Source organism: Zonotrichia albicollis, chromosome 1, assembly GCF_047830755.1.
Source record: "Zonotrichia albicollis isolate bZonAlb1 chromosome 1, bZonAlb1.hap1, whole genome shotgun sequence".
Taxonomy (NCBI): domain Eukaryota; kingdom Metazoa; phylum Chordata; class Aves; order Passeriformes; family Passerellidae; genus Zonotrichia; species Zonotrichia albicollis.
In genome coordinates, this window is record NC_133819.1 from 145,759,661 (window position 1) to 145,776,212 (window position 16,552).

At 37.0% G+C, this 16,552-nt stretch overlaps 1 protein-coding gene across 2 annotated transcripts in view; it reads right to left on the bottom strand.

Moving 5' to 3' along the window:
• The window catches only part of ADCY8 (adenylate cyclase 8), a 115,692-nt gene that overhangs the window by 45,117 nt on the left and 54,023 nt on the right, over window positions 1-16,552 (bottom strand). For both annotated transcript variants that reach the window (XM_014264426.3, XM_014264428.3), the window contains exons 5-6: window positions 9,262-9,389; window positions 598-756 (exon numbers count right to left, since the gene is read on the bottom strand). In XM_014264426.3, the coding sequence (XP_014119901.1) occupies window positions 598-756; window positions 9,262-9,389 (287 nt within the window). The remainder of the gene's footprint in view (window positions 1-597; window positions 757-9,261; window positions 9,390-16,552) is intronic.

Here is a 16,552-nt window from a genome sequence, read left to right on the forward strand (position 1 = left end):
AAAGAAAGAAACTAGGCTTTTTTTAGTGAAAAACCATGCATTTTCACATATAGACAGGTTAAGATAAATATCTCAAAACATCTACTAAAGCATTAAATTATTTTGACAAATTATATTAACAGAGATCCTGCTGTTCATAACAACTTGCTATTAGACTATTGACCCAGGAAAATATAATTTCTTCCCCCAGTTTGTGCATTATAAAATAGAACAAATTATAGCTTTGTACCTCATAGTATCATTTGAATTAAAAAGGTGAGAGAAGCTTGGAAAATCTCATGAATGGTTGACATCTAACTAGGAAACGTGAGCTACCTCTGAGGACTATGAGGGCTGAAAACAAAAGATGGATCTTTTTGAGAAAATCAGGATAACAAAGAAAAATAAATATTTTTGTCTTGTCTTTTCAAATGGCTCTACAAGCAGACCATTTCTACCTTTTTTGGCTATAGCCTCACTAATTCTTTCCAACTGCAAAATAGCAAAAGAAAAGGTCATAATTGATGACAGGATGTAAAAGAGTTAATCTCTTGGCAAGATTAACAGTGCAATGTTCTGGCAATGTTTTCTGACTGTGGGAAATACACTTTGCCTTACCCAGGAATTCCACCTGACTCGAGTTTGTTTGCAATATCCACGTCCCATGACCAGACATCAAACTGCCACTTCCTCAGGCCCAGCACTCCACACAGAACTGATCCAGAATGAATCCCTATTCTCATGTCAATGTCGTGCTTTGTTCTCGATCTGACATATCTGTTAAACAAAACACAAAGAAAGAAAAAAGACCAGACTTATGAAAATATATCCCACAATTTTCCATTTGAAAAGGGCATGATGTAAAATATGATGTCATTAGCTGCAAAGTGCAGTCTCGCCTGTAAAATGAAGAGAGAACTTTCTAAACAGCAAAGGTAGAAGTAGTGATAAAATTATTCTAAAAGCCAGGTTATCATTAAGCACTTAATTCCATGCAGGGCTCAGTGGCACTCTTCTTATTTCAATCAGACAGGGAAAGATAGAGAGAGAAAAAGATATCTGAGTGAAAATGTTTTGTTGGACTTATTGAGTGCTTTAGCTTGGTATCTTATAAAAGGTTCAGGAACAGTACAGAACTGTTGGAACAGTATGGAACAGTCAGGAACAATGTGGACAGTTCAGGAACAGGAACTATTTTCATCAAACCTGTCTATGCTTTTATATTTTTGTGTATTTTTTACTTATTTTCAATTTTTTAAAAAATGTTATTTTATTGACTGGGATTTTCCAGAGTTATTTTTGTCAAATGATTATTTGCATTAGATTTGGTCAGAACACCATTTGCTCTGTCATGACAACCATGTGAGTTTAAAATCTGTTTTTCCCATTCTCTGGGGTTGTGGTGACAATTTCACCTCTCAAAAATAAACAAAATATGAGCATATTTGTTAAGAGACTGCTTTTCTAGTTCTGTTTGTGTGACAATAACTGTTTGCACCAGAAATAGTCTTAGAGCTTGTGTTCATTAATCTTTAAATAGTGTTCAGGATAGGAAAAGCACACTGCTACTGCTGGTCTACAAACCTGCTGTGTGTCTGTAAAGAGCCTCATTCCTGCAGTCACTGAAGTCAATAGAAGCACAGCAAGATCACACTACAGAGCAGGGAAGGAATAAACAGCTCTATTTCACTGCTCTGAAGTTAACTACCCCTGCCTCAGATGCATCAGTAATGACCTTGACAGGTCCTCTGCAGAGGAGAAAAGGGTAAATTGCTTTCTGCATTCAATACTTGAGCTTTCATTGTTGCAACGGAGCACCAGCTCAGTTTGTAAGGGAAAAAAACCAACCAAAACCAAGAGTTCAAAATGGAAACTAGTTGCACAAAAATGTGAAAAATTGAAAAGAAGGAATTAAACATTTCCCTTCCCTTCACATTAGGAAAAGTTGAAGAAAGGCAGCCATATGATAAGTCTCATTGCAGTAGTTTGCCTACAAGACCTGTTAATCACATCAGGAAGCCAACATATTTCAGCTATGGAAAAAGGTTTAAAATACTAAATCATAAAATAATAAACAAAGAAACTTTGCAAAGGGATTTATCTGTGTTCTTATACTTAAAGCTTATAGCTTTCATTTACAACTTTCTTCATTGCATGCAAGCAAGAGGGCTTGAAATATCATAATTATACAAACAATTACCTGTCCCTGGAAGATGGGATATGCAGCAACTCCTCCACACTGAAGCACTTTAAGTGTTGTGAGAGCAGCTAATAGAAGTGAGACCACTGAGATCTTAATCTATTTTGAATAATTTTTATATGCTATAAAAATATCTAAACTGACACTCATAACTTTTAGAGGAATTGTCACACACCTCCTCACATGTTTTTTTTCCCCAGTCTGCCTTTTGTTCAGACTAAGTTAATTATTTTTTCATTTTACATTTGATTTCCTTATTTTGAAATAAAAGATATTTGTATTTAGAGGAATAATTGAACAAAAAGCTTTTGATTGAAAAATGCTACCAATAAGTAGGGCTTAAGTTTAATAAAATGTTTTAATAGCCTCTATTTATGTAACCCTTCTCTTTACATATATAGACACACATGCTATTTTACCAATTTAATTTCTATTTTACCAGCTGTCATGTTCTGTGATGAGCAGCTGAAGGCTCTAGGTTTGTCTGGTTTAGAAAGGAAGAGGCTGAGGTGTGACCTCATTGCTCTCTAACAGCTTCCTGAGGAGGGGATGAGGAGATGGAGGTGCTGAGCTCTTCTCCCTGGGATCCAGTGACTGAAAGTATGGGAATAACTCAAAGCTCCACCAGTGAATGTTCAGCTTGGACATTAGGGAACATTTCTTCTCCATGACTGTGGCCAAACAGTGTAACAGGCTCTCTGCTGAGGTGATTGATGCCCCAAGCCCATGATCAAGATGCATTTGGACAATGGGCTTAACATATTTTAGCTTTGGTGACCTTTGAATTGGCAGGCAGCCGGACTAGATGGTCACCGCAGGCCCCTTCCAACTAAAATAGCTGATTATTCTATTCTATTCTATTCTATTCTATTCTATTCTATTCTATTCTATTCTAGTCTTTTTTAAATACTGTAAATTGGGGTCTGGTATTTGTATCTTACATGAGAACTAAGACACACAGGTATCCCTGGAGAGACCAGGTACAAACCATGGTGCAACTGAGCAATGTGCCCCTCTATTTCCAGAGTGGCCACTAAGTATTTCTGGATTTAACTTTTCCTTTGTCATAAAAATGTGGGGATGGCCTGAGAAGGCTTTGGCATCCTCCATCATCCACATGGGACTTCTGCATTTGTCCTAAACCTCACAGAGCTGTGCTGTCCACACCACCTCCTGCAGTGCACTGCAGACACTAACCAAGGTCCTCTCCCCCTTGCCTTATCTGTCTCCCACAGTCTCCCAGCAACTCTATGTGCTGCCCAGGTGATATTTGATCTCAGCTCTTCCCCAGCAGTCAGAGGGGATTTGGCCTCCTGCCTGCACCCTCTGGCTGAGGACATTCTGTTTCTCTGCCTGCTGCAGTGCTGGGGCACATGCAGGGCTCTCTCTGCCTTTGCATCCTCTTGGCATGCACAGCTCCTGTGTGCATAGGTGGGAAAATAATTGCAGGAGGGGACCTGATTGCATGAAGTAACAGGCATAGTCTGAAATATATTTAAACAGCCCTGTCCAGGACATGAATCAAAGCCCAAGAGTGATCTACTCTCATTCAAATTATTATTTGCAACACAAGACTGAAAGGAGAACTGCTGATACCCTGTCATGAAAACGTCTTCATAAAAATTTTTGTTGTAAGATTTTTAAATTGAACAAAGAATAAATGGGCTGCTTTATTTCAAAATTTCTCTGCAAAGATTAAAAAAGTTTAAAAGTGAGGTGATTTGTTAATATGTAAGAAGTCATGGAGTTATTCTTTTTATTTAATATTGGGAGTGATGTGGGCTGAAAAAGATTTCTGAATTATGTAAAGAAGGGGATTTAATCATGGTCAAATCTAACCCTCTAGCAGCCAGACTAGCATATATTTTAGGAGGTCTTGTTTACATACAGGTATAAGAAAAAAAAAAGCCTGAAATAGCAAAGCCTGAATCACCTTCATCAATAGTGGAAACTAATTTATTGAGAAAAAAAATGTCAGAAATAATAGCATGTACTAGATAAAAAATTGTAGAGAAAAAAATTAAGAGAGTCCATTTTGCAAAATCTCTGGTATTCCACATCTATTTCTTCTCTCTCTTAAATTTATTCAACTGTGAATGAAACTTCTAATTAAAAAAATGTATTTTCTTCAACTACTTTACAGGCTTTTTGCGGAGACATTGACAAAGTGCACGCACAAAATGCATTATTGATGATCTCTAAAGCAGCCCTCTTTGCCTCACAAGTGCTTTGATATCTTATCCAGGATGAGGTAACTGTGACTGGTGTTATTTTAGCCATTCATCTCATTTCAGTCTAGCCACAGATAAAAAATTGCAATGATTTTAATTGGATCTTGGCATTTCCTCCTGGTCAGCATTCTTTGATGGGTATTTAATTTTTATAGTGTTAATTAAACCTTTCTTATTTGCATGAAGAAGGTGAGCCAAAAGTTAGAAATTTCCTTTTCAGCATTTTCTATAGCTGTCAAAAAACTGAGTGCCCTGGAATTCCAGTCCTGGAGATTGAGAGTGACACACAGGCTGCTTCTGTGCTGGCCAGTTCAATTGTGCAAGGTTTTGACTATGCTTTGAGATACTTAAAACAATCCAGAATGCTTTTTCATTCTCAACAAGCCCTTTCACATCCTGTTCCAGATCATTTCTAGTAGGTAATTTGAATTCAACTGCCTGGTTCTGGAAGCAAAATGACTTCATAGGAGTGGAGTTTGCCAGTCTGCTCCACTTTTTCTCAGTGATGGCTAAAATTCTCTGAGTTTGTTCAATTTACCCATCAAGACATGGTCATTATCATCCTCATGCAGGTGAAATATGAAAGTCCATGTATTCTGGTTGAAGTAAATAAGAGTTTTAGCTGACTCTGCTGAGATCAGGAGGATGGATAGGTGATCTCCTGTGTCTCCTGCTAACTGAAATGTCCTTCGATCATAAGGTAAAGTTACATAGGGAACATTTTGGTTGGACTTAACAGAATTATAGAATTTTCCTGAAGAAATTAATGTCAGCTTTTTGATGCTGACATGACAGGATAGTAGATGAAGTGAGGTAATTGATCTTTTCAGTGTGACTCTGGGAACTGTGTCATGCCCATGAAGGAGATATCCATGATTTTAGAAAAGCTTGGTAAGAGGATGCACTAAACTACTGAACACTTTGAATGGTACAGTGCAGGCAATATGACCTGTGGGATGTAGCATTTCATAGGTGAACTTTACACAAGTTGAATTTACAATTTAATGTAGATATTTTCCCAAGGAGCCAATTTAAAATAGCACCAGGATGAGTTTACCTTGGATTTAGAGCTGTAATCTAATGTAGGCAGAACTATTACCTGGAGAAGCTTCATATTGTCACTAATATAACTGACTTGCTCTGAGTTCAGACAGAAACTGTAACTACATGGGCAGAGTTAATACTGCTGCATTCCTCTTTCTTATATATACACATAGTCCTATGCCATTTTTCCAATGTGTCCTTTACTGTGTTTCATGGTGCATTCAAGGAAAGAGGTCACAGAAGTGTATGAACTCATTCCTCTCTACCTGATTTAGTTCATATCATCATCCAACAGCAAAAACAGGGAAAGAAAATCTATTTTGACATTCTCTCCATTCAGTCAGTGGCTGAAATGGACATGTGGAGGTGACAATATGATCAAGTCTCAGTGAGAAACCTATATTCAATCTTAGAACTGTCTAAAAAGTGCTGGTTGAACTTGTGAATATGTCACAATACCCCTTTCCACCACCACACAGAAATGAAGTTAAGCCTTAGATTTGGGTTTGTGAATACATCCTCTTTTCTGTGAATCATAGGAAGAGCCTTGCAGATCATAGGAGAAATAATCTATGGAAGGAATCCAGAACTTGATGAATGATATTATTATATAATTACTTAATTAAACAATTATAAATAATGGAATATGAAAACAATTCCTGTCTCTTTTACTGCCTGAGTTACTTCTTTAATAGGAATTGATCACTTCATGATTTTCATTAATACTCAACAGATTATTATAACTGCAGTTTTTTTCATGCTAAAAGCAGGAATCCTGCCAGGGCAGTCAGTTATCTGAAACAGCTGAAGTATTTTTGGTTGTGTATTTGTTTGGGTTTTTAAATTTTCCGGTTTTTTTCCTTCTCTCATGAATTTGCCTTAATATTAGTACTTAATTACAGACTTTTAATGAAGACAAGCTGTTATCTAATTTCTGGAGTTTAGCCTATATTGCATGCTGGGACCATTTATTCTGTCATAATAGTTACTCTTTCAGATGGTTTTTAGTGGGAAATGATCCAGCAAATGAAACGACTCAGGGCTCCTTGATTCACCAAACAAATATACCAGCACAAGGGTTTGTTTGAATTTCCACTGTTATATATATTGTCCCATTTCCATCGTTCAGTATGAAAATGAGTCCTTGAGGAGCAGAGTCTCACACAATCTCCCTTCCATTCTACTCCTAGTCATGGAGATTTTAGGAAACAGAATTTACAGGTCTTTGGGTTTTGCAGTAGAGAGAGAGTATGGATTTTTTTCTCATGCCTAAATGTGGTGGAGCAAAACCACCTTACTTTGGAGTAAATATCAGATTCCATGCCATCTTCCTGTAATTAGAAGTCACCCATCAATAGTTCTCAACAGTTAAGGGAGCAAAAAACAAGAAGACAGATTGGAATAACAATAATAATGCTTCTTTTATGGAATTTTTAACAAAGCATGATGATGCAAGAAAAAACATTACAGGGAAAATAAGGATCTTGAATTATTTTGTTGAGTTCTAACCAGTTCCTTTCATCTGCAAAAAGAGTAGTGGACCTGCAAGACTCAAGCTTAAAATCAAATTGTGGACTCTCAATTAACAATATATTAACAATTTAGCTGTATGGATACAAGCTGCATGAAAACACTCAAAAGTCCCTAGTGAGACAGTCTGTCCGTGCAGATTTATTTCACATGTTGTGTAATGAATGGACCCGACACTCTCGTGCTGTTCCCTTTGACCATGGATGCATCAAGGACAATAGAAGGAGTATTCAGCCATGGTATCCTGAGATCCAGGGGTTTTTTGGGTGCTGCCTCACCAGAAGGGTTGTACTGGTCAGTACAACATTGCCCATATCAATGGAGAGAAATGTTTGTCTGTATAACTTCAATGCAGCTCTCCAATCTGAATGATGGTTTTGCATATCTTGGGTCACCTCCCTATTATTTTAGACTAAAAAAATATTTATTTTATATAATAAAGATAAAAGATTTTCTAATCTTTTATAAAGATAAAAAATTTTCTAATCATCCAAATGTCATTTCTGTCACGTTTTAAATATGGTAAAATTCTGTGGGGACCAATATGACAAAAAACTAACTTTTATAAAGAGGGTATTTTTTAATTCTTAACTGTGAGACATATATCTACTTCTTTAATTTTAATTAATAGAATGTAGATAACTCCAAATTTTCTCAGAAATGTGGGCGGAAGTATTTCTAATATTCCATGTCAGGATTGGTCCTCCCTGTGAACTGTGTGAACACACATTAAGATAAGCAACATAAGACTCTGAACAGAAAAGCCTGGGGGAAGAACCATCCTCATTGCATAGAGAGAAAATCAGATACTGGGATTATCAAATAAATGGGGGGTAATCGGAACTGAAGTAGTCTGTGATGGATGACCCAAGTCCTGATGGACTTTATGTCATGGCTCTGACTGACTGTAGCTGTCATTTAAGATACTAAAAATAGACCAATATTTCCAATATTTCAATATTGGATTGCTGCCTTCAAGACCCTGTTCATTGAAGGGCACAGGATGCTACAGACTTCCACATGTGTAAGGAGATGGAGAGAGATTTACTGTCTGAAGAAAAAGAGCTTACAATGGGTTGTCTGCAGGTGGTGTTACCAAGCAAATGCCAAGATTTGATGTGTGTATCCGAAAAATTTTAACAGTGCCAGTAGATTTTTTCATCTCTGTGTTTTCTAATTCATGTTTCACTTTCACTGTGGGGATTCCAGAAGCAAAGTATTGATTACTTTATTCAACATTTAGCCTGTGATAATTGAATCCAGCCTTCTTAGATATCACTGTTGCATAATCATTATTCAGTTACATTTTCCATTAATTAATTTTAGTCAAATTCTGTCTCTATTAAGAGCTCAGTAATGTAGCTGCAGTGTGCATTAAGTGTCTGATGTATGCCATGAGACAGACCCAGATAAAAGGGGCAAAGAGGTCTGGACAAGAAGCAGAAAAAGAGATTGGACAGCAAAACATCCAGGGAAAGGGGAAAATGCTCATGTTAGGCAGAACTATTTTAAGGAAGGCAACAACAGAAAAAGTATTTGAATATGATAAGCTCAGTAAATTGTTTTTGATATGTTGTATCAGTAAAAACCCATAAATTTCTAAAAGATGGACAAAACCTCTTGGAGTACTAGATGTCAACCAATGTCATGGTAACTCATTGGGCAAGCTCTACCCACAGGCTGCTGAAATATGATTATTATTAATTGTAATTGCATCAAAATACAATAATCTAACAGCAACATAATTATATTTACATGATGGGAACACATTCCTCCATTAAAATAGTTCCAGTGCTGGTGAATTTAAGCAAGAACCTAATTTAGCAAGTAAAATTTGTTCATCTGGAAAATCTCAGTACTTATGAGTTTGTCTATGAGCTAGTTTCCAAGTTAAAGGATAGCCAAAGCTGTCTATTTTGTGGTTTTATTGTGGTTTAATTTTATTAAAGGGATTATAGGAAGCAATTCAGACTCCTCCTCTTCAGTCTCCTCTTGAAATTGACAACAGTACAAAGTGAGAACTGCCAAGAACTGTGAAGCCTCTCAGTTGCACACACAGCTATTGTGTTACATCTCTGAAGTAGCACAGGTTAACAAAATCATTTTAGCAGCTTTTCCCACGCATTACATGGATCAGAAAAGTCCTGTCCTTTTCACAGTGATAAAGCTGAGATTTTTGAACCAACAGAATAATTACTTGTCTAGTGATAACATTCTCAGGTAGGAAGCTGAGAACACTGCCAGAAACAATGAATCAGGGGGAGGAAAAGGCATTACCTGATAGTTTTGATCATGCTGAGCCCCATTTCAACACAGCAATGTGCATGGTCCTGGCGAGGTTCTGGGAGCCCCGAGACGCAGTAGTAACAATCCCCCAGGATCTTTATTCTTAGACAATGGTGCTCCTACACACAAATATAGCAAAGAGAAAGAAAATATTTGCAGATTTTTTCAGCATGTTAAGGTGAAAGTAAAAGTGGTTGAAAAAATACTGTTAAAAAACCAATCAACACCCCACCTTTTTTCTGGATGTTTTCTGCTTGTCATTAGTATAATTGTGATTTATATCACTTTTGAAATAAAGTACCTTTACATTTGCAGAAAAAAAAGGCTATTGTGATTTTTATTTTATTCTAACCAGAGATGTTCTTGCTGATGGGGAGAAAGGTTTTATCAGAGCTAGGTGGAACATAGGCCAAGGATTCAGAAATGCCATCTGAGATAATGAATAACCCAATTTAGGCTATGTACCTCCAGGGCATGTTTTCCTGCCTGCTTTTTACACTGGAAATAAATGAAAAACCTCTTTCTTCCCACTGAAATCCCTTCCCACCTAAAGTTTCTGCAGTGACACTCAAGTATTCCCAACAGCTACAGGAGCTGATCAAGTATCTGCATGGCAAGGATCTCAAAGAAGCTGTCCTGCATCAAACTCATGCTGTGGAGAAATGATGTTTGGCATCCAGCTAGAGACACCCTTTACCCTAAGAGCAAATAGTGAATTTAATTTCTAAAATACACATTAACAGTGTCATTAGAAACTGAAGCAGAATATTATTGCATAACTTGCCCATTATTTTAGAAGATCCTTTTCTAGTGAGCAGAAATATCTGAGTTGCTGCAATTTTGCAGTTCCCAGACCAGCATATGAGACCAAGATTACTGTAAATTTGCCCAATGTATTCTGCTGATTGGGCCCTCACAGGAGGCAATCAATGCACAGGAACAGAGAACATTACAAGTTGTGTCAAGGAAGCGTTTTTATGATGGAGAATCATTGAAATATTGAGTGTAGTATTAATAATCAATCAGTAAAGGCTTCAGTAACAGACCTTAAAAAGAAAAATTTAAGTAAGATATAAGAGCAAATGTGAATGCTGGTTCTCCCAGGAATCAAGTATGGATTCCCTTCAAAATTTTGCTTAGGAAGAATGAAGGTTTGTAGTCAACCTCAGACAAGCCTTGAACAATCCTGGAGTGACACACAGAATTCACACACTTTTACCCAAAGCTTTTTGAGAAGCCAGCTGAAGCCTTAAGGATGCCAGCAAGGGTAAAATCTGCTCTGGGCACGTGGCCAAAGTAAGCTGATTCACCCTAAAATCTCCCCAAACCATCAGTAGGAACTGACTGTGTTTGAAGCTTTGGTTAAGTCTCCAGCTAAAACCAGTGCTTGCCTTTCAAGTGCAATGCTTTGGTACCCAAGTTTCACACAAAATTCCAGACTGAACTCAGACTTCTAAAAAGGCAAAATTCATATGTAACTCTCCTCTTGCCTCAACCCCTTCTTTTCAGCCCCTCTGCAGACCCACAGAAGAACACTAAGAATTTTTCATATTGCTTTAAATGAAATTGTACATCCTAAAAGCCTCCAAAAACTTTCCTCCTCCATGGAGAGAATTAGAGGTCTGATGTTACCATATTTTCCACCTATTTTTTTAACTATAGAGTGAAACTATGAAACATAAAAGTTAATGACAAGTAGGTAGGACTCAATGGCATAAATGAATGTCAAGCATTAAGTGGATTTCCTTAAAATTGTCCCTGTGTTCCTCGTTTAGACAAAATGGAAAGAGATGAAGATATAAACCACAGATTCTAGAGTTCTTGGGCTTTTCTAAAGGTCTCATTCAATTGATGCTCACTATAAGTGATGTTTGCTTTCACATCTAGAAAGTAAAAGGATTGTGTATAATGTCATATTGGTTTGACCGAGGTGGAATAAATCAAAAAGCAGCACTTTATTCAGGGCCACTACAAATACTTTACAAATAATAACATTATAGTAGAATAGAGGGAGGAAAAGGGAAAAACAGTCAATGTTTAGGAAAGACAGACTGGAATAAAAGAAAGAAGATATATCTCAAGTATTATTATATTTTAATTTTTAATTACATTTTTAATTTCAACATTTATTATACCTATAAGATGACATGCATAACCCCTTTTAAAATGAGAATTTATTTCAGCACTGGTAAAGACTTCAGTCTTCAAAAGGATAAGACTGTTGTTTGATTCTTAAAACCTCACTTAAACTGGCTAGAGTGTTGATTCCAGTAAATTCAGATGAGACTTATATCACCTTCCTGCATGTCTGAAATTCAGAATAAAGCAGACAACTTCAGAGGAATGTGCTTTTTGCAAAAATAAGAATCTTCATGCATGTCAAGATCTGCTAACGAGGGTCTGATATATGCAAATGTGAGTGCACAGGTGTGACACAGGAAATCCATTCAACTCCTCATGAATGTTTTCTCTCCTTCATCATGTGATGTCACCTGTGTGATTTGCCAAAGCTCAGGAAGTGATCCATGGAGTGCAATGTCCAAGCGGAGATGACTGTGTCAGGTGTCCCCATGCCAGGGAGCCCTGGAGCCCAAGGAGAGCCAGGCAGCGAAGCCTGGGGACAAATTCAGCTCACAGCTAAAGCTGCTGGCTGGGCTCCATTCAGCTGTCTGTACCTGACCTCAGCATGTGTCTGTAAAACCCTGGGTATGTGAAACACCCACACGGGACTAACAAATATGACATAAGATTTATGTCCTGTGGAACATTGCAGGGTCAGGCAAGGTGTCTCTACTGGCACAAAAAACCACAGGGAGCTTTTAAATGACTCCTTGTCTTCCTACTTTTGTTTTTTTTTTCCTGTTAATCATGTAATTGTGACTGCTAAATGTGATCTGTGTTACAGCATGACTACATTGCTTTTTCATTTTTTATTCTTCCCCAATTATTCCCATCATACTCATTTCAAAAGCAAACTATAGGCTTTTTATCACTGAAAATATTTCATCTAGAGGAAGATAATTCAGTGACTCTCAAGAAGGACAGGAGGCTGATGGTATCTGCCTTTGGCAGAGGCAAACTGCCTGCTCTCCTGAGATTCCCTCAAATGACTCGGTAACTTAATCACATCTACAGTTTGGACTCAGAGCTTTGTCAGAATGGTTGTACAAGAGCATTAAGGTTAGACTCATGGATAATGCAGGCAGCCATGCTCCAGTTTTATATCAGAGACTGAGTTTTGTCAGGGCCTGCCGACTTTTCAGTGGTATAAAATGATATTAGTATCAATCGGGATTTTTCTCACGCTGTAGAGCTCAAGCCCACTTCCTAAAATCATTTCACTGCAATGGTATCTAAGAGTGGCAAGTTGATATTTAATGAATGAAAAGTCTAAATATGTATGAAGAAACTGTAAAATGAGTAAATTATTTAAATAAGAGAAAATTGTCATACAGGAACTTTGGTACAGGAAATATTTTTCACAACAGTGTTAAATTCTTACACCATTCTGAGGCTATTATAATCTCCTCTTTAATTTATTCTATCCATCTTCCCTTTTTCATATGCAATTCTAGAAGTTGTCCTTAGGCATGTAAATGACAGCTGATATTATACAGACATTCACATCAGTATCCATCAGTCTCACACCCCTTTCAATACTCATTCATTAATAGCATTTATTGAGGGGATCAATTAAAATCTCAGCATGTCACAAATAGAGGCTCTTTTCCCCCCTTATTTGCAGCTTATCATTTGCTGCAAGTGGAAGATTAAGGGGCCTGATTCTGCCAAGATCAATTTAAATCAGAATTTTTGCCTGGGGAAATTGAACAGACTCAAACACCCAACTATTTTTTAATAATAATTCTAGATTAATTCAGTGGCAATTGATAAGAAACCTTTTTCCAATTCACCTAAATCCAGAGAAAAGAAAAGATGTAGATTTTTCATAAATAATTACCTTGCATGTGGTGAATGATTTATGTTTGAGCTTATTAAATATACCCCTAGTGACTGGAAAGGAAGCAAAGCAAATTGGCATAAGGTGGAGCTGCAGAAATGAGTTGCTCAAATAACAAGTTACTGAACTTCATTAATATTTCTTGTTTCCTTGGGCTGAATTTCTGACAAGGGAAAAAAAGTGATTTTGTTTTATAAGTTATGCCACTTTTTCAATTCTGCCAGTGCTGAATTAATCATTTCACCTAGTTTTGAAGGGAACCCCATAGGATAGCGAACAGACCACAGAAAATTCAAAGTTTTTTGCAATTTTCATAATTTCAAGCTCAAAGTTTAGAACATTGGGCATGAAAAATTACTGCAACTGAACTACAGAACAAAGAGAAGTCATACACGTAAGTCTTCTTTAAGAAGGCAGCCAGTGGGAGGAGGAAGGGACTTGGCCTTTGTGCACAAGAGCTCAGTTCCTGAAACATGTGCCAAAGGTAGAGGAAACCTGGACAAACCTCATTTCTCAGCATGAATGGGGGCCAGGCCAAAGCTCTTAATCAGCAGTCTGTTTTAGGGTGGGTTGGTGAGAGAGCTCCATCCAAATTCCTTCTATTGCAGCTCTGTCATGTTGGAAAACAGAACTGGGACCTTGAGCAAGCCAGATGGAGGGGGGTTCTCAAGCTTGGTCATGCAGGAAAAAAAAAGGTCTAGGTAGGGTACACAGTTAAAAAGATTGTTTCTAATTTTTATACACATAAAGGGAAAAATATGTCAGTCTTTCATTTGCCTGAACACATAAGTATGGCACTATATTAAACAATTTCTACATATTTTAACATACTGCATAAAGAATGTTTTGGGTTTTTTAGAATAACCTATAATGGGGTGGTTAGAATTTCTCTGTGCTGCCAGAAAAAAAAGGTTTGAGGTCTGTCATGCTGCAGAAGGAACTGAGGCATGATGGTGAATGAGTTTTATCATTTATTATATCAACATCTTTGTTCCTTGACATGTTGAAGAAGAAAACTGTTATGACTGCTGTGTCTGGTGAGCAATTTGCCTTGGCAGCTCTTAATTAGAAGACTATGCTTTAAATTATTTCAGGGACAGAAATCCCCATGAGAAAGATTCCAGGTGCTTCTTTCTAGCTAAGGCAGGAACAATTCTGAATGGCAATTCTGCCCCTGAGGAGTTTCTAGAACTGAATTGCTTCAGGTGCGTGGGACACTGGTCAGCAACATTAGAACATGAGCCAGGGTGTGCCCAGGGGGCTAAGAAAGAGGATGCAGCCAGGTGAGGGTCAGCCTCTTCTCCCAAGTAATAAGAGACAGAAAAAGGAGAGATGGCCTGCAGTTGCACCAGAGGAAATTTAGATTGGATATTTGGTAAAATTTCTTCATCTAAAGGGTTGCCAAGCATTGGAACAGGCTGTTTGGGAAAGAGGTTGAGTTGTCAGCCCTGAAGATATTTAAAAGACATGTGGATGTGCTGTTTAGGGATATGGTTTAGTGGTGGTCCTGGAAGTGTTAGGTACATGGCTAATCTTAGAGGTCTTTTCCAGCCTTTATTATTCTATGACTCTCTTAAGAATGAGTTGGAGAATCCCCAAGAATATACTTGCGAAGCCTAATTTAATTCAAACCCCAAATTAGCCACAAAGTGGCACTTCTTTTAGGGGGAGGTTGAATTTGAGTAATTCTTCATTTACAAATAACTGGAAAAATTGAAACAAATTTTATTCAATCTGTCATTTTCATCTGAATTTTTTCCTAAAAAACCTGTATACTATCACTTCTAAAAGTATGTTGTGGGCTGGGGTTTATATGACTCTTTAGGTCTTTTGATGGGCTCTTTACCATCTGAAAAACTGTAAATGTAGGGATAAGATGGTAAACAAGGTTGTTCACTCATTAGTAGGAGCCAATTAATTATTGAAACTGCTTGGGAGGAAAAAAACCTCAGCACTTTAAACATATACACATGAAAAAATTCACACTTGGCATATGTGTTTACAAAAGACTTGTGGACTCTGGAATCCTGTGGATTACATGCTTGAAGATAATTTCACCATGGAACAAAGCACTGCCAGCTCAGAGCTGAAATGTGGCCTGGGACAGTGAAGCACTGCAGAGGAAGCGTCTTTATCAAGGAACAGAAAAGGCCCCAAATCCCTCCAGCCTTCCCTTCCTGACACCAACAGGTGCAGGTATTTTACTGGGGCTCTGGGGTGATGTGTTCTTGTGGAGCCTGGCAGTCAGGTTGGTTTCCACCTCTGGAAACAGCAGTCACAACATTGGTAATACAATGTTGAAGGAATTTTTGACAGCTTGTCTGCAGCACCACAGGAGACAATTTAATCAAGGTTGCAGGATAAGATTGCCTCCTTAGAAACAAAATAAACAAAACCCCCATCAGTCCTTTAATAAGCTCCTTTTCCTCTTTGTTGTATCTGAAACTGAATCTACAAAGAGTGTAGATGAATTTAGAAATATGATAATTTAAATCATGGTATTGGCTGACATCTAGCACTGCAGAGAAGACAGAGGAAAAACAAACATCAAAAATAACTATTACTTCACCAAGGCAGGACGTTTTTTAGGCTTAAGTATCTTGCTGAATGTCATCTCATTTCCCTTCTCAAAAATTCTGCCTAAGGAAAATATTAATATTAATTGAGTTTCCATTTAGGCCTTTCAGTAGATTAAGTATATATAAGGGAATATTTTCTTCAGTTCTATTTTATGTCAACTTATTTTTCTTCTTTTGTAAATGTTACTTTTCTCTTTAATAACTATAAATCTTTTACAAATATCACGGAGTGATTAGAAATGAGAAGAAGCTGTACATAACATATCATTACATTTTTTTCTTGGAAGAAATATTGAACTGAACTCTAATTTTTTTCAGAATGTTCTGTTGTAATGATACAGATATTATGGAAGCTTTTTGTTATTAATTATAGGCATCAATGTGTGCCACAAAACTTGATGTAACTTAGGGAAGATTAAAAAAATCAGAGACTTTTCATTAGTTTTGTATTGCTTAATAAAGCTTAATAAGAGAAAAAAGAAGCTTAGCTAAATTACATTTTTCAGTGTGCTGTGAAAATGTCTTCTTTAATATTATATGATTTATATAAGATGTTTGATCAGATCTAACAATCCTTTATATGAGATTATAATTTAATACTTTTATTTAGAAGTAAATAAGGATTTAAACATTTTTTCTTTAAAATCTAAAAACTGCCTCAAGCTTTCTGCAACTGATTGTGTTGCTTTGATGGTAATTCTTAGCAAACTCTAAGAGTCTGAGTAAAATTTTAAAGGGTTAT